Source organism: Taudactylus pleione, unplaced genomic scaffold (genome assembly GCF_031769625.1).
Source record: "Taudactylus pleione unplaced genomic scaffold, aTauple2 ptg000179l, whole genome shotgun sequence".
NCBI classification, from domain to species: domain Eukaryota; kingdom Metazoa; phylum Chordata; class Amphibia; order Anura; family Myobatrachidae; genus Taudactylus; species Taudactylus pleione.
In genome coordinates this window covers 3536010-3554109 of record NW_028284581.1, presented here as the reverse complement: position 1 = coordinate 3554109, position 18100 = coordinate 3536010, and the positions used below count along the sequence as shown (strand labels likewise).

General features: G+C 42.9%; 1 protein-coding gene across 1 annotated transcript in view; it reads left to right on the top strand.

The window, feature by feature from the left end:
• The window catches only part of DEK (DEK proto-oncogene), a 58911-nt gene extending 44049 nt beyond the window's left edge, over nt 1-14862 (top strand). Inside the window, exons 7-11 of the mRNA XM_088475847.1 lie at nt 2361-2552; nt 2648-2786; nt 13317-13483; nt 13816-13884; nt 14071-14862. Of these exons, the coding sequence (XP_088331973.1) occupies nt 2361-2552; nt 2648-2786; nt 13317-13483; nt 13816-13884; nt 14071-14082 (579 nt within the window). The 3' untranslated portion in view covers nt 14083-14862. The remainder of the gene's footprint in view (nt 1-2360; nt 2553-2647; nt 2787-13316; nt 13484-13815; nt 13885-14070) is intronic.
• Nucleotides 14863-18100: the final 3238 nt, after the last annotated feature.

Below are 18100 nucleotides of genomic sequence, written 5' to 3'. Positions count from 1 at the left end.
GATTAAACATAAGTGACCAGGATACGTGTCAAGAACTCTGGATCCGCAGGCAGAGGCTGTCGACGCCCTAACAGTTCCATGGACTGACGATACTACTAATTCCTTGTCTACTAAATCGAATAAAACACTAGTCGGCCTTAGTCATTCTCGTGGCACCAAACTGGCCTTGGAGGAGTTGGTTCTTCGGTCCTTCTTGGCAGTCGTTCCGGGTTGCTTCCTCTTCATCCGGACCTTCTGCAGCAGGGTCCTTTAGTTCACCCCAACTTAGCACAACTGCGTGGAACGGGGTGGTTCTTGAATCCGATATCTTAGATGGAAGGGCATCCCAGACTCTGTTATTCCCACCATGCTTCGCTCCAGGAAACTGGCTTTGGATGCGCATTATCATTGCATCTGGCGCTCTTCTATCATATGGTGTTAGTCGGGGCCTTCCGTCAAGGGTGTTCCATTTTTACTTCTCCGAACGGGATTAGATTCTAGTCTTCGCCTAGGATCATTAAAAGTGCAGATTTCTGCAACGCAGATTTTCTTCAGGGGGTGTTGCGGGTGCAGCCACCCTTTGTACCACCTATGGCTCCTTAAGTCTTATACTTGGTACTTTTGTTTCTTCAGTCTTCCATGAACCTCCCAAGAGGTTGACATTAAGTATTTGTCTTGGAAGACTGTCCTCCTCCGGGCTTTGGCTACGGCTCGTAGGGGTTTGATTTGGGGGCTCTGTTTTATAAGCCTTGTGTTTCATGATGATAGGGCGGGGCTCAGGACGCAAGCTACTTTCCTTCCTATTATTTTACTATGTATACCCTGGATGTGGTTATAGCTCTCCACCTCTGTTGCTTGGACGGTGTCCTTACGTGAGTGAGTAGTTTTTTTTTTTTTTGTTGTTGTTTTTTTTTTTGGTCCTTTTTATAAGGCTGTTCGGAAGGGTTGGCCAGCGTCCAAACAGGGTTGGCATGTTAGCTTAGACTGACAATCTGTCAATCTCATGTCAGCAATGATCGTCAGCCTCCTATGTCTGTGTTGGCTCATTCCATACGTTCTGTGGGTACGTCGTGGGCGGCACATAGGGGTGCCTCTACTTTACTATTGTGCTGTGCGCCCACTTGGTCTTCGGTGCTCACTTTTGTGAAGTTTTATAGAATTGATACATTTGCAGCTTCAGCATCATGTTTTGCCGCCTTGTACTGCAGGTTCCTCATAGCGCTCCCGCCCATGGGGAAAACTTTGGGACGTCCCCAGCATAAGCACCTCCAGTGTCCCCTAGTGGATGAAAGAGAAAATAGGATTTTGGTACTTACCGGTATATCCGTTTCTCTGATTCCACAGGGGACACTGGACGCCCACCTCAGCGCTCTTCGCCTGCCTGTTCAGTTTGTTCCATATGTTGGATGGATTTGTTGTTGTGTGATATCCTCTTCCTTTCATTCCGGTTGTTCTCCATCTCCTCTCTGTCTTCATTTTCTAAACTGAGGGCTGGTGGGGAATAGAGGGGGAGGAACTTCACACTTCTAAATTAAAGTGCCAGCTTCAGCTATCCACGCCTCTATACCCCAGCGTAAGCACCTCCAGTGTCCCCTGTGGAATCAGAGAAAAGGATTTACTGGTAAGTACCAAAATCCTATTTATTTTTTATTTTTTTAAGAAGTCACAACTCCACTTTAAACCAGGCAACCCTGGCCTCTGTATAATTTTTATTTCCCTAGACACCCACCCCTCCCCCTACCATCAAGTCAAATATCCTTTTTGCGTGATATATCCACTCATTAGCTGCTATCCCAGTCGGTCAGAAATAACTGCTACTATTGGAAAGTGCCATGGCTCACGTGAAAACAAAATATGCGTAGTAACAGATAGATAGATAGAGAGAGATAGATATATAGATATATATATCTATCTATTTTATTATAAGGAGGACATGTTAAGATGTGCCATATTTTACAAATTATATTTGTCACTGGACAGTTACCATTGATGTCTATTCTAGAACGCTCAGCATTTCTTTGCCTCATAGAAACAGTTTCCAAAGCATAATAGTGGTTGAGGGTTATGAAAGATTTTGAATTGAAAGTATGGCATAAGCTGAGTGGATTTCTTACATCACTCATTGCTCTTACAAATATTTATTGCATGTGTTTCCAAGCATAATACTTATCAATGCATCTTCTCTACCTGTATGACAGGGAACACAGGAATGTAATGTACTGCATACTGAACAGTACAAGATGTCTGCCATCATTTTACATGGACTTAAAGTACTATTTTGATATGAGTTAATGGATTTTCGTAGGGGAAAGGGAGTTTTAATGTAACGTAAATCCATTTTTAATAGTATTTTTAGTTTTTGTATTTCCTATATCTTTCAGCCATTGCCAAAATCCAAATCAAAGTCTCCAAAAGGTGGTAAGAAGGAACGTAGTAGCTCGGGATCAGCACGGAAATCCAAAAGTGTTAAATCTAATGTGATTTTGCCTGATGAGTCTAGTAGTGAAGATGAGAAAAAGGATAAGGAGTCTTCAGATGGAGAAAAAGAGAGTGAGGAGGAGGAAGAGGAGGAGGTATTTTAGTGTGTTAAATATTCTGCTGTGTACCTTTTTCATCACTTTATTCCCTTCATTTCAGTTCTAAGCCTGATTTTAATCATTCTGTGTAGCCACCGAAGAAAACTCCCAAAAAAGAGAAGGCCAAACCAAAAGTGACACCCAAGAGTAAAAAAGCCACAAAACCTGCACATGTAAAAAAAGCAGACAGCAGTACTACAAACAAGAAAACTGCAAGCAGCTCAAAGAAAGGTAAATCAAGACTGAAATTACATTACAAAATAATGTAAAATGAGTCTTCCTTTGTATTTCTGCATTGAACAAGGGTCCTTGTTACTTATCTCCACTTATGAAAGAGTAGAAATGCCCACTCCACTCATTGGGAGAATTTAAACAACCTCTTCCCACTGTTTCAGTAGCTGGGTCATATGGTGGTGTGCTTCATCTTTGTTCTTGGGGACAAAACCATATAAACAGCTAACATGATATTGGTTACAAATATAAATGCATTTTTCTTTCTTTTTTTATTTTTTTATTTATGGGAACCTTAATGTTGGCATACAAACATTAATTTTGAATTACCATTATCCATTTCTGCGCTATAAATATTCAATTTAATGATGGTATTGAGTAATTAAGCCCAAGTGTTTCTATTTCAAAGCTATATTGAACTTTTAGATTTAATTGTGGTAAGGTGTATGTGTTCTATGAATGTGACCAGCCACGTATTTATTGTATGATGGGAATGCGCAAACATTCTCTCCCTATTCTTCCCTTTTTTTAAAAAAAAAAAAAAATTATTTGACAAATGAAAGTTGCATTTATATAAAGTTGTTTTTTTTTATTTTTATTTTTTTTATGTACATCTTATATATTCACATGCAGCGGCACTCATCGGGATTTTTTCAATAATACATATTGAACATTTTGGGTTTATTTCATCCCCTCATCAGGATACATCAAAGAATAAACAAAAACATAACCATTTTACCTTAAATTACCACATTGTGAAATGAGATGCCAGGACCCCCACCGCCTCAGTCAGCGGCACCTGCAGGACTTCCGGATGCTTCCTGAACACACATCCCCGGCACTGCCTCCGTTGCCCCGGCAACCCAGCAGCGTCTCACATCAGAGATCCCTATACCCAACCTGGCAAACAGTATATCACAATAAACAATGGTGCAACCCACGTATATGCTACAGGGCAGCACGTAATTAAACACATCTCATAGTTATGAATCCAATTGTTTGCGTCCTTATCAATATAATATACTAGATTAAAAAAATCATCTAGCACCATGACAGAATTACAGTAACTATCCTCAAGAATGTTATAGGAGTAGCAAAGATCTGATCTATTAAGACAGAACATGTATTAAATACACAGCAAATCTCACGATACAGCTCCTACTACCCAAATATATAATACTTAAGGGACATCTACCCAAGATCTATCAGAGGAACACATTAAAATGATAAAGTATCGTTCATACCTCTTGGTTTAACAGTATCCAACAAAGAAAATCCATTTTGTTTCAATCTGCAATCATTTTTTGTCGATCACCCCCTCTGGGATTATCAGGCACAAGGTCAATAATCATATGCTTAAAACTAGATAAGCCATGTCTGTTCAGCAAAGTGTTTTTCAATAGGTTGTTCTGAGGACTTACCATTAAGAGCCGCTCTGATTGCGGACCTATGCAATGCGCTCCCTAAAGGTATGCATGGTCTTACCCTATACAACATAGGCCGCGTGGACATTTGACCATGTAAATAACATAACTGCTCGTACAGGTAAGTGGAAATCTGATATTAAAAAGTCTTCCAGTGTGTGGGTGGAAAAAGTATTCCAACTGTCATAAATGTATACGGTGTACGACGTGTCAGCATATAGCATCCACCTCCTTTTAGTTTGTATAGGCATCATGGTCTTCATCTGTTCAGTTATATCAACTTTTACAAGCTGGTCTCTTGTGTTTTTCTCTTGAAACATATAAAGGTGATGTCTTGTTTAAAGTCACGTAGATCTTTGTCTCCGTGTATGATGGACCATAGAGATCGCGTCGCCTTCTCTACAGATTGATGGGAGGTATTATATTTCCTCACCCAATGTAATTTGTTTTTTTATTCTCTTTCAGAGTAGATTTTCTCAGCAATTCATTCTACAAAATTTCTCGTTAACTTTATCCACAGACTCTCTCAGGAGATGATCAAAGTATCCTCGCTCTCTAAATTTGTTAATCTTAGGGCTAGATTCAATTGACCGCAAACTAATTAGCGCTGGGAGGGAGCTCCCGGAGTTATTCCATTCAGCGCGTTATTAAGGATTACTTCTCGCACCCAGGGGTGCGAGCAGAAATCCGACAAAAGTACAGGCGCGATGCTGTTTAATGCCTTTAACGCCAGGAAGTTTAGTCGGAGAATGCCCCTCGTGACTACACACCCTGTTTAAGGCACGAGGGGTGGGAGAACAGGCATTCCCCGACCTCCGGCGCTATTTAATTTGCGGTCAATTGAATCGAGCCCATAGTCTCCAATCAAGATGACCGTTTGTCTTCATCATTAGTTATTCTTTTTACTCTTCGTAATTGTGAGTATGGTAAACTATTTCGCGGCCACCGGGTGGTGACTACTTGACAATAGCAGTGTGTTACGGTCAGTTGGCTTGGTATAAATTTCGGTAGTCAACTTGTTTTGATGTAAAGAGATTGTATATCTGGATGTTACCATCTCCTCCAGACTTAGGGGGTCATTCAGACCCGCTCGCGAGCGCAGGACGCTCGCAAGCGGGTCGCTGTTCCCCCACTGTGCATGCGCACGACGGAGGGAGCTCCGTCGTGCGCATGCGCGATACCCGGCGAGCGACGGGCTCTCCATCTCTCCGGGTCTCGCACCAAAGGGGGCGTGCTGTCGATGTTGATTGACAGCACGCCCCCTTTGGTGGGCGTGCCGGGACTGTGCCTGCCAGACGGAGGCGTTCCCATGGGAACGCCTACCGTCTGAAGCCGGCCCCACTGACATCACTAGTGATGTCAGTGGGAATGATTTTGGCTCTGATAGAGCCAAAATCACTCCAGGGCTTGCGGCAGCGAGACCCTACCGATGGTCAAGACCATCGCGACCATCATCATGGACGCTCTCATAAGCTGTGGGTGGTCACCCACAACTATGCGAGCGGCCAGGAGGCTGCTCCATTTTCACGGAGGAGGGCACTGATTCAGAGCGAGCGCTCTGGTCAGAGCGTTCGGCTCTGAATCAGGCCCTTAGATTGTACGTAAACTTAATTGGACATTCCATACGGCTGATGGTTTGAATCAAGATATCTTATTCTGGTTGCACAGCTATGATTAATATGTCAACTTGTATAAATCTGGAGTAAAAGAAAATTTTATCTCGTATCGCTATTGAAAAAGAGTTCTTTCTCAATTCAAAACAAATAGGAATTTGCGTATGCTGGGGCCACATGTGACCCCATTGCACATCCGGTCTGTTGCAATAATCTCCATTGAAATAAAAACAATTCCCATGCAAAATAAATTCCAATAGAGACAAAAAAAAACTCAGATCTGGTCCTTTATACAAAGGATTGTTATGCATAAGTTCATGCATGGCTTGTATCCCACCTCGATGTGGGATATTAGCATAAAGACTTGTGATATCCATGGTGCACACCACACATAGGACCTCATTCAGAGTCGGTTGAAGCGGCCGCACGGTCGTACGCCACAGATGTTCACTATACTGCGCATGCGTAAAGTTCGCAATGCGCGTGCGCAAACTAGCCGCTATGATCAGAAATTTCTCTCTCCTTGAACACAGCCAGGTCGGTAGTTTGAGTGACAGATTGAGGCGTTTGTGGGTGGTAACAGGGGAAGGTGCTTGAAAACGGGGGAGTGGAGATCCGAACGCAGGCGTGCCTAATTATGCGAACGGCGTTTTATGGGAGTGCATACGGTTTATGGGAGTGCATAATTAACAATGTAGCGTCATGGCACATGTGACATGGAAGGTTTTTACACTGACATGATCGTAGAGCTTAAGAGAGGGTATGGTCAACCTTAAGCTCTACGACCAGTTCCCGATGGTCTCGATTAATTCATGTATGCCCGGAGATGACGTGCAATGCGTACGAGAATGGGGCGTATTTATTGGAATTCCGGCCGCTTCCTCCCCTTGGTCGGCCAGCTACCGATCCGAACTTAGGGACGCAACTTGCGAGGGAATCATTTGCATATCCGGACCCTTTTCCCGTGTGGCCGCTTCGACCGACTGAATGAGGTCCATAGTCTGGAATTGTGCCCAATACTCCCAATTGTCTCCTTGGCTTGCACACATGGCTGGATATAGAAATTACACTAGACCAAGTCCCTCTAGCTGAGATAACCGGCCGTCCCGGCGGGTTTTCAAGACTCTTGTGTATTTTCGGGAGACTATGAGCCGTATTCAAATTGATTTGCACCAGCGATACTTTTTGCGTCTCCTGGACTTTCCACCTACTTCATCTGTTTTGCATGCGGAAAAGTTTTGCGCACGTGGCCACGTATCCCATTTGAAAGTACGCAAAACCGGGACCCGGCTAAACTGAAACAAGCGGAAAGTCGTGCCAGATGTGGGGAAATCAGCCTGATACCCCCAAAAGATGCTCTGACATGGGGGTTAGCTATGGTTACCCCAGATTTGGCTTGCTGAAGGTATTTGGTGTTTTTAAATGGGCTCAATAGCTGCTAAATAGCGTTTTTGTATAAGTGGTGAAGAATAGTATTCAGGAGATTTTTTTGCAGAAAATAACTTACCCCAGCAAATTTTGGCTACTTGAAACTTGGAGCCAGCATATTTTAAAGTTGCAAAAGTTTGTTTAAAAAAATCTTGAAAAAACCACCTGCCACAAGCAATGAAAAAAACACCTGGGGCATACTTGGGGACCCCCCCTGGAATCTAATTCGCTAGTTTTTAAGTTTGTCCCCCAACTTTTTTTTTTTGCCCCCAAAATGAAAGTGATTTTTTTTGGGGGGGTGTACTAAAGTGTTTTTTTTACAAAAAAAAATAAAAATTTGCCAGTTTCCCTTTGGGCTGGCAACATTGCACCCGAAAACCCCCAATTCTGCACTTTGTTCCACCTGCTATTCATAGGCGAAACTTTTTCGCCTATCACATTGCATTGACTTGCCGCCTAGGCGGAAAGTCTTTCAAATTGAATATGGCAATACTTTTCCGCCTGGCGAATTTACGCAATCGGCGAAACGTATTCGCCGATTCCGGCTTTTCCCTCCAAATTGAATATGGGCCTATATATATTAAAAGGACTATCAGAAAGTCTGTTTTTAAAAAAAGTACAAGTCTCGGAGTCTATGAAACCATCCAGTACAGCTCCTTCTAGGAGTGCATCAAATTCCTGTTTAAAATCCTCTGTGGGATTAGTAGATAGTTTTTAATATACTTTAGAGTCAGACAACTGCCTATCCAGTTCCTCACAGTACTGTGTGATATTCTGCACAACAATGCCGCCGCTTTTCTCGGCTGGACTGTATACCACATATGTGCTTAAATCCTTTACTGCTTTATACACTTTCAAGTCAGTATTGTCAGGGCCTTATTTATCAACGAGTTTTATCACTCAAAACTAGTGATAATACTCGCTGTGTGTGATAATGGTGCTCCAGCTCCCAACTGCCATTTTTCAAACAGATGGTAGTTGGGAGCTGATTGGCTGGAGCACCATTATCACACAGCGAGTTTTATCACTCACATAAATAAGGCCCTATGACTAATAAATTTAGCAAGCGAGGATACTCTGATCATCTCCTAAGAGAGTCTGTGGATAAAATTAACAAAATATTGAGGAATTAATTGTTGAGAGTTTTCTCTGAAAGAGAATAAAATAAATTACATTGGGTGAGGAAATATAATACCTCCCATCAATCTGTAGAGAAGGCGACGCGATCTCTATGGAACATCATACAGGGAGACAAAGATCTGTGTGACTTGAAACAGATAAAGGTGATGTCTTGTTTAAAGAGTAATAAACATACGAGACCAGCTGGTGAAATCTGATATAACTGAACAGATGAAGTTATATGCTATAAATGTATAGGGTGTATGACGTGTCGGCATATGACTGTTGGAAAATACTATATCCACCCACACACTGAAAGACGTTTTAATAACAGATTTCCACTTACCTGTACAAGCAGTTATTTACATGGTCAAATGTCCACGCGGCCTATGTTGTATAGGGTAAGACCATGCGTACATTTTAGGGAGCACATGGCATTGCATAGGTCCGCAACCAGAGCGGCTCTTAATGGTAAGTCCTCAGAACAACCTATTCCAAAACACTTTGCTGAACAGACATGGCTTATCTAGTTTTAAGCATATGATTATTGACCATGTGCCTGATAATCCCAGAGGGGGTGATCGGCACAAAAAATTATTGCAGATTGAAACAAAATGGATTTTTTTTTTTTGTTGGATACTGTTAAACCAAGAGGTATGAACGATCCTTTATCATTTTAATGTGTTTCTCTGATAGATCTTGGGTAGATGTCCCTTTAGTATTTATATATTTGGGTAGTAGGAGCTGTATCGTGAGATTTGCTGTGTATTTAATACATGTTCTGTCTTAATAGATCAGATCTTTGCTACTCCTATAGCATTCTTGAGGATAGTTACTGTAATTCTGCCATGGTGCTAGAATATTAGGATTTTTTTAGTCTAGTATATTATATTAAGGACGCACACAATTTGGACTTATAACTGAGATGTGTTTTAATGATGTGCTGTCCTGTAGGATATACGTGGGTTGCACCATTGTTTGTTTTGATATTGTTTGTCAGGTTGGGTATGGGGATCTCTTTGATGTGAGACGCTGCTGGTTTGCCGAGCCAACGGAGGCTGTTCCAGGGACGTGTGTTTCGGATGTCCTGCAGGTGCCGCTGACTAAGCCGACTGGAGTCCTGGCGTCTCATTTCACCATGTGGTTATGTTTTTGTTTGTTCTTTGTTGCATCCTGATGACTGGTTGAAATAAACCCGAAACGTTGAAAAATCTAAATTGGAGTATGTATTTTTGAAAAAATGCCAGATGAGTGCTGCTGCATGTGGATGTATATTGCTGTAAAAGACTTGGCTGGCACCACTGTATATGAGTATTATTCAAGGGAAACCATATACTCTACCTCTTAAATATACAAATAAGTTTGGAGGACTAGCAATTAGGAGGATTAACCAGGTCAAATTGCATTAAAGTTGGGGTTGTAGCGGGTGCCAGAGGTGCTCAGGTACTTTTTAATCTGAAGACCTTTGTCTGTTTTCCTCCTTCTATGTCTGCCTGCCATGAACTCTGTTTAATTTAGTGCAAGGGCATGGGGCTGCTCTAGCAACCATTAATTATTTAATTTATTTAGCTTTATTTTTTAATCTAGATCTGTGCTATAGGCCACTTTAGTTCAGTGCTTACTGCAAGGAGCTTCTATGCAGTATCACAATTGCAGAGCTCCCGCTCCCAACACTTAAGGCTCCGGTAGAATCACCAATGTGCACCAGAGTAAAACCTCCCATATACTGTGTAGTCACCGTGGGCTCTGGGACTAAGTGTCTGTCCGTTAGGAGTGCCAGGTTAGTCCAGGGGCTCGGACCAGGTGGGACTGGTGCATGAAGACTAGACTAGGGTCTAAGTTGGGAAAATAGGGCTGTCAGTAGGGACAGCTGCAGTCTTGGGTCTTGGTCCTGGTGGGATGTGATCCTGTCAACACACCACATCCCATCAGAAGTGGCAGCAATTTTAGGATCTCCAGACGCTACCTTTCCTGCTGTAAGGTGCCATATTTGGAGTTATGTTGTGTCATTTAACACAAGAGACTTAGATTTATTTTCTGATTTGTATTTTACTTTTATCGTGTTGCTAGTTATCTCCTTTACGGTAATGTCGGAAAAGTCTGGGTGGTAGCCCAACGTTTATTTGCTGGTAGGAGTGTTGGCTGCTATCACCGCCTGCACAACCTTACCGATGTGGGCTTCCGCGTTTCCAGTGACAGGGGTTCTGCATCTAAAGTAATGGTACCAGCCTGGCCGTGGTTTATGGCTGCATCTTTTCATCAGCTTATTCATTTTAGGGGTTTTGCTCTGTGTAAAAATGTTTTTAAAATTCCATGGCTACTTTGTGCTAGTGTAAGCTGGTGCTATGGGCTTGGGATGAGTCAGGTTCTTATGATTAGTCCCAAGAATAGGGGTGAAGTGGCACATGATTTGGACTTGGTGGTTTCCTGTCTGTTTGAGGATGTGAGTTTGGGTGAGCAGAGTGAGAAAGTCTTGGTACCTGGTGGTATGCCAGGCACTTGCCATCCTGGAATCCGAATCTGGAATGATTCATAAATATTTGCTGTTTAAGCATACATTGCCACATCAGGACTAGTATCCTCCCTCTCTGCACCTGGTTACTAAGCCAGATTAGAACTTCAGGAACCCCTGTGGATTATTTTGCTAGGATGCCTGTATATCAAGGATATGACTTTGTGAGAATCTTCTTTGCTTGTGGATGTATGCTGGTTGTCAACATCAACTACCATTCTCATCCCAGGTGCTGCAGGTCTTGAAGATGGCACAAGCCGAAAGGTGGAAAGTCTTCTTAAGTTCATTTTTGTACGGCTGGGGACTTCTTTTGACCTAGCATGTCTTCTGCGTGGTTGGATAATGAATTATTGGTCTCTAAGGTCTTACTGTCCAGATGACCAATTGCAGAGTTATTCACCTTAGTGGTGCAAGCTCAGAATGCGGAGTACATAATTTTGGTTTGTGCAGTTTCAGCATGCAGGACCCTGTGGTTCAAATCTAGCGACAATGGTATGTAGACTAAAAAGACTCTGAAATCCCTTCTGTACTCAGGTGAGGTCTTGTTGTCTCTAAAACAGGATGAGATCATTTTACAGGTCATTTGACGCAAGAGTCTGTTATTGCATCTAGACTCGGGGTTTCATCAGTTTTGTTCCAAGGGTCAGTGTTAAATCCTGTCCCTCAAAAGGGTCATCAGCAAGGCAAACAGGCTTGGTCCGCTTCCAAAAAGCCTGATGTTCCATAGTCCCACCCAGGATCTCTTGTAATGGAAGCCAGTCTGCTTCTCTTACGGGATTCAATTCCCCTAATAGACGCTTGGGTGAGAGGCAGTATATATTTCCTACATCTCCTGAGCTCCTTTCCCAGATGGTTTTGATCTGCAGAAAGTCATTCAATCTTTACTCAAAGGTTGTAATTTCAAATGGAAAAAAGCCGGTTGGGGGTTTTAATACTATTTTTGTGGTGCAGAAATCAGATGGGTTTTTTTGTCTCATTCTGGACTTGAAGCCCTTGATCACCCAGTTCCTGCAGGAGGATAAGGTCTTGAAGTCATTGCTGTCTTGCACGTTTTTGGCTGTTTTAGGGAAGATTTTCTCTGCCTTCGATGCGGACCAGCATGTAGTGTTCCATTGCCGAACTAATAATGAAGTGGATCGAGTCTACGTCTGTCTGACCAGATCATACATCTGTTCCTATGCTTTATATCTGTCTCTTCTTTTGTGATTGAGGGTATAGAACCAAAGTCAAGGGTGGCCCTTCAACATTTTGGTCTTGGACACTGGTGACCACATACTCCAGCTTTTAAGATTGGGCAGCAGTTACGCTCTCTTCCGATGTCTTTAGACGAGTCCATACTTCAAAACAATATCCCGGAGTGAAAATAAAGGGGTTTATTTATGAAGTATCAAGTTGTAAAACCCGAAACTTCTGTTTGTGTTTTATGCCTGATATTTAAAAAGGCAATTCTTATACTAGCAAGACACTGCTAGTAAAAGCACTGCCCTTTTAAATATCTAGCATAAATGCGAACAGAAGTGTCTGATTTTACAATCTGATACTTCGTAAATAAACCGCAAGGTGTTCTATGCCTCATTGTGTGCTGAAAGGTGGTAAAAATCTAGCCCAACCCTTTCAGGTTTCGACTTTTTGTTTTCTCTCAGAGAAAATTGGCCCTATTATGTTCAGATGTTTTTACGGGACGTACTTCATGTACATCTCCCTTTTCTGTCTCGTATAGCTTATATTTTAAACTGATGTTGAATGCCACACTTCGATTCGGTGGAGTTTGTTGATGGTCTCTTGGTCACCTGTGATGCTCAGAAAAGGAGTTTGCATTTCTAGGTGGTTTACTTCCACTATTAGTCAGGCTTTCATTGAGGCTGGACAACTGATATTGGAAAATCTCAAGACACACACTTTCGGTTTTTGAGTGCATCCTGGTCTGTGTAGTGTGGAGCTTCAGCTAAATAGCTTTGTAGGACTGCCACCAAGTTGACTGTTCATACATTCACCGGGTTCTGCTTACACTTGAGTGTGCTTCCACTGTGCGTAACTGTGCTTAGAGGCAGCAATCTAGTGTTGTCTTATGACACATGCCTTTTTACGCTGTTGTTGTTTTTGTAATGTTTAATGGTTTTTAGAGATGGTTTTTACTGTCTTTCTTTCTCATTCCCCTCCCTCCTCTCCTGTGGGTCTTGATCTAAACAAAACTAACTGATGGGGGGGCTGGTGGGAAGTAGCAGTCTTAAAGATGGACCTGCATCTGGTTGCTCCTCTAGCGTCACAAGCCTTTCCGGATTGTTATGTATAGATTCATTTTTATTTTGCTATGAAGTCCAATAAATTACTGTTCTGTATAAATTGCTTGTTTTCATTGTAAACTGCTTGAATGGAGTGATCAAGAGTCTGGCTAATAGCCATGTAAAGTGCACATAAATGTATTTATTTGCAGAGAAACCTGTTCAATCAGAAAGTGAGTCAGATGACAGCTCGGACGATGAACCATTGATCAAAAAGGTGAATAAGCCACCTACTGATGATGAGCTCAGAGAAACTGTAAAAAAGCTTTTGGCTGACGCAAATCTTGAAGAAGTCACAATGAAAGAAATCTGCAGGAAGGTAGTTATCACATGCTGAAGAACTACTGGGATTGTTTTATTAATTGTGGACATGTGTATGCAAGCCTCTTCCCTGCTTGGCATACAGAATCAGATCTGTATGAATCTAAATAATATACAGAAAGTTTTATATATTGGGCCCATATTTTAAAAATAAATATTGAGGTATGGCATCTATTGGTCAAAGTATTTTGACTCTTGTGTGTACTATAATTGGAACACCATGCCAGCCTAGTGAGCATAAGGGTGTGTGTGATTTCCTACAACCAATATTGTAGTAATTTTCATGTAATGAAGCTTTTAATGGATTGTGTTTTTCATTTTATATTTAAGGTAAATGAGCACTATCCCAGTTATGACTTGGTCTCAAGAAAAAAATTCATCAAAGCTACAGTTAAAGAGGTGAGTGCTGGTGTTTATATTACACCTCCGCATAACTGTGTAGCATGTTAGAGATCCATGTGCTGATAGTATATGAAGTTTAATTTTAAATTATGTACAAGTTTCAGTCAATCCCACCCTTCCCCCTTGTACACATTGAATTACATTATTTTAAGTGTTTTTTTTATTTATTTTTTTCCTCGACAGCTAATCTCTTGAGCCTCCAAATTATCACTTTTCATGGAAAATACATGGACTGATTTGGGTTAAGCTACTCGAACACAATCTCTGAGAATCGGGCACCAGCAAAAAAAGTCTTTGTTTTTACCACTCTGGGTACAGTGTATTTTTAAGCAGGTTTTGCTTTTTTGAGTTAAAATTTCTATGTAACTTGCAAAAAAAAAATTTTTTTTTTTTTTTTAATTTTCTGTTTTTCAAATGTATTTTAGCTACCCTCCCTATATTGTAATAACCAAATCTCTTATTTCATTTTACACCATTCTGTGCTGGAGCGACAGGGGGCATTTCAGTTAGAAGTTTCTTGGAAAATAAAGTACAATTTTTGAGCATCACACATTCAGAAATATTAACCTATCCCGAAACACAGATGTGGCGTTTACAAAATGCTTTTCACTTCAGTGCCAACACAGGCTATGCAGTGCTCTCCAGCACTAGAAAGGTGCTAATGACCTATTTTAACTGACTATACATTTTTATTTTAATTATTGTTGTTAAATGATCATTTTCAGTGAATCCAATGTCCAAACAGATACAATTAAAGTTTTGTTTTTTGTTTTTTTATGTACTCCTTTATTTTTGTGCTTTTTGTTTTTTTGTTTTTTTTTCTTCTTCATAAAAGCCAGCGAGATTTTAAGCAAAACATGTTGTTCTGCCTGTTTACCCCAGTGTGCATTGCATGTGAGTCTTTGACAATCTTACATGTAGATGTTGCTATTTTTTGTAATCTCTCATTTAATATAAAATTGTAATTGTCTTTGACCTTTTTTTATTTTATTTTAAATACTGTTTTATGGTGTAAATTGTGTTTATGAAGTACTGAATTTTAATGTGACTTCTTTTCTGGTCAGTTGGTTTATTTTCCTTTTATAACTACATAGTTGTTGCCAAGTACACATCCTCTCCCTATTCAGTAAGCCCCTGAAATGAGCAGACTGTCTTCCATTTTAATATGGTTTGAAAAAATACAATTATTGGTAGAAAGATTTTTGGATGGGATATGATCAATTGATAATGGGTGCAGGTACACAGTTGCTGAATCGTCTGATCCCTGCGGTACAGTGTTGGATGTTTGAGTGTTACAATACAAAGTAATTCCTAGTGTGTAGCAGTGGCAATTTTGCTTTTTGTATTTTCTGATTTATGGGCTGCAGCCGATGAGAGAGAAAAGGATTCAACGGTAACTACCCAAAAATCCTAAGTCGGGCTGGGGGACACTGGACCATGGGGTTGTAGGTGGAAAGGTGTGGATTTGGCACTAACAATGAAATCTATAACTCCTCCCCTCTGCAACCCCTGACTCCAGTACAACTTCAAAAGTGCCTGGTAAGGAGAAGCAATACTCAGTGACACTGTCACACTCAAAAATAAAAATTTAAATGGACTGTAAAATACGACCCAAATCATAGCTCATACTCAATACCGCTGAGCGTGAGGAAGGGAACGCAGTGTCCCCTAGGGAAGGGAACGCTCAGGCTGCCTGACCGGAGAACTATATGACCCCAGAGGGTGCCGCCAGAGGCAAAAAACCTGAACGCTGAAAAATGAGTAAACATGCGGGCAGGGGACCAGAGAACTGTACAACGGACTGTGCTGCTGGTCTTGGGTCGCACTGCCCCTCAGAAAACAGACGCCCTGGCAAAAGGCTCTGACACCCTGTCTGGTGGCGGTCACCCCGCTCCAGAAGAGGCATGAGTGATGCCCGAGTGGATCCAATATGCAGGGGTCTGCTGAGTAGCCGGCCAACCCCCTAATGTGCTACAAAAGCAGCCGCAGAGAACAGTGTGGTGTACAGCCCAGCTAGCAAAGCAATCTCACCCTAGTCCCAGGAAGTCGCTGAAGGACAAAAGATCAGAAAGACAACCTCCTGTTGGAAGAAAGGCCGAGTCTGTTGTGTAAAAAAAAAAAAAAAAGTACAGAGCACCGCACCATCCTCCTGAAAGAGGAGAAAAAAGGTGACTTGGGAATGCCAACACGAAGCCATGCTAACTGAAGGCAATAGCTATAAGGAAGACCAGCTCAGAAGCAACTAACGGAAGATTAGCTGAACGCTCCAACACCCATGCCGCCTGTGTGAGAGCCGACAGGACCAAAGCCAGAGTCCACGGCCCCACCTGCGGATGAAACAGTGTCTGAATATGCAGCATACCTAGTAGAAAGGAATTGGACCAAAGGCCAAACGCCGCAAGAAATAAAGTGACCGGGCCAAAGCCAGTATAATCACAAAAAGTAGTAGTCAACCGGCCTCCAAAACCCCACGAAGGAAGGCCAAGGAACGTGAGAAGTGAAAACTTGTAATCCACTCCTACCAAAAAACAGTTTCCCAATTCAGAGGAAAACGAGAGATATAAGTTTTCCAACCCCTGGTCACCAAGGCCAGATTGGGAAAACCGACGGAGGAAGGTCCCTGTGTAGAAACAATGAACCATGTAGCCCCAGGACTGGTGAAGTGGAAGACACAATCCAGGACATACCGACTGCCTGAGAATGGCCCCACGTCATGACAGTGGAGCTTCCAGGATTACCCCTATACGGGAAGGCCTGGAGAACCGTAGGTAAGTGGGGACTGCAGAACCGACTCGCTAGCCGAAACCTGCACGGAACAGTCAAGGCATTCTCTGCAGAACCAGCAGATACCCTGTTCACAGACAACCCTGTGAAGTCTTGAAGACGTGCCGAGAGGCCCTAAGATCCTCTCGATGAAGACCTAACCAACGAACGCCAGAGAGACCATTGCCCTGAGAGGAAGTCCTCCTGTCCCCTATCACATTACAGGCTGAGTGTCAGTGCTCTAGGGGCACCACGGATGACTTACATTTGCCACTGTGCAGTTATTTGACCAACTGATAACCTGCCGGCCCCCAAGAGAGGCAGAAAAAAATGGCTCAGTGCTCGAGCCGTTGTGGACGGCTACCCAACGGCCCTAGAGTCATAAAGGCAACGTCACGGCCCCATAGTCCAGGAGACTTATGTCCGTGGGTACCACAAACCCGTCCAGGAGGGACCCAGGAACGGACCTAGAGGAGAATACCGGAAAACAGTCACCGAAAAGAGAGTGAGGAGTGCGGTCAGACCGCACCAGCAACCCAGACTAGAGGGACGCCGAGCAACCCTTACAAGGCTGTAGACTTACCCCATGGAACTCCCGCGAGTGACCCTAGTTCAATGAATGGTCGCTAAGTGGAAAGTCTCATACCCAAAAAGCAAATTCTCTGCAAGAGCAACGGACAAGGCACCCACAGAACTGATGAAACCAAGGTCCGTAAGGGTCATGCACTGGCCACCCCAAGCGACAAAACCCTGCTGGAGAGAAATGTCGAAGAACACTTTCAGAGCTGAAGGTGCCAACTAGAAAACAGGGGCGGCCCTGCAATGTTGTGAAACCAGCGACCTAGGAAGGTTCGTAACTGTGACCCCCGCGTATCCATCACAAACTGAAACCTAAAAAGCCTAGTTGTGATACCTTCAATGGAATATGCGTGGTATCACCGCCCGTAGTCTGATGCAAATCTCAAGGAGCCTGGGCTCCAATGAACGGTAGGGCCCAGTCCAGACGGGGCAGATTCGATCAATAACTGAGGAAGAAAGACGACCTGCCCAAAACGGTGAGGGTATGCGTTCCATACACAGCGGGTATGAGTTGGCCTCCATGCTGTGGGCTCTGAATGGAACTACCCACTCCGTGGAGCTCGAGGCACGACGTTCCAAGGTTGGCTGGAAAAACAAAGTCCAACAATCGAACCAGAAAACTAGTTTCTGTGCCTGCGGCAGGACTGGAACAAAGACACTGGTCGAGGGGGATAGGACCGATGGCTCGGTCAATGCCCCCATGCCGCACCTTGGGAAGAGCGACGTTGAGAAATCAAAAGCACTGCCTTGGCAGCGGACCCCAAGGTTCATGATGGCACCCTAGCCACGATGCCTAGCATCCAGATGCCTCAAGACTTCACTCAATGGTTGCTGAACTCTCCATTTGCACCTGTACTGGCTATAAAAGATA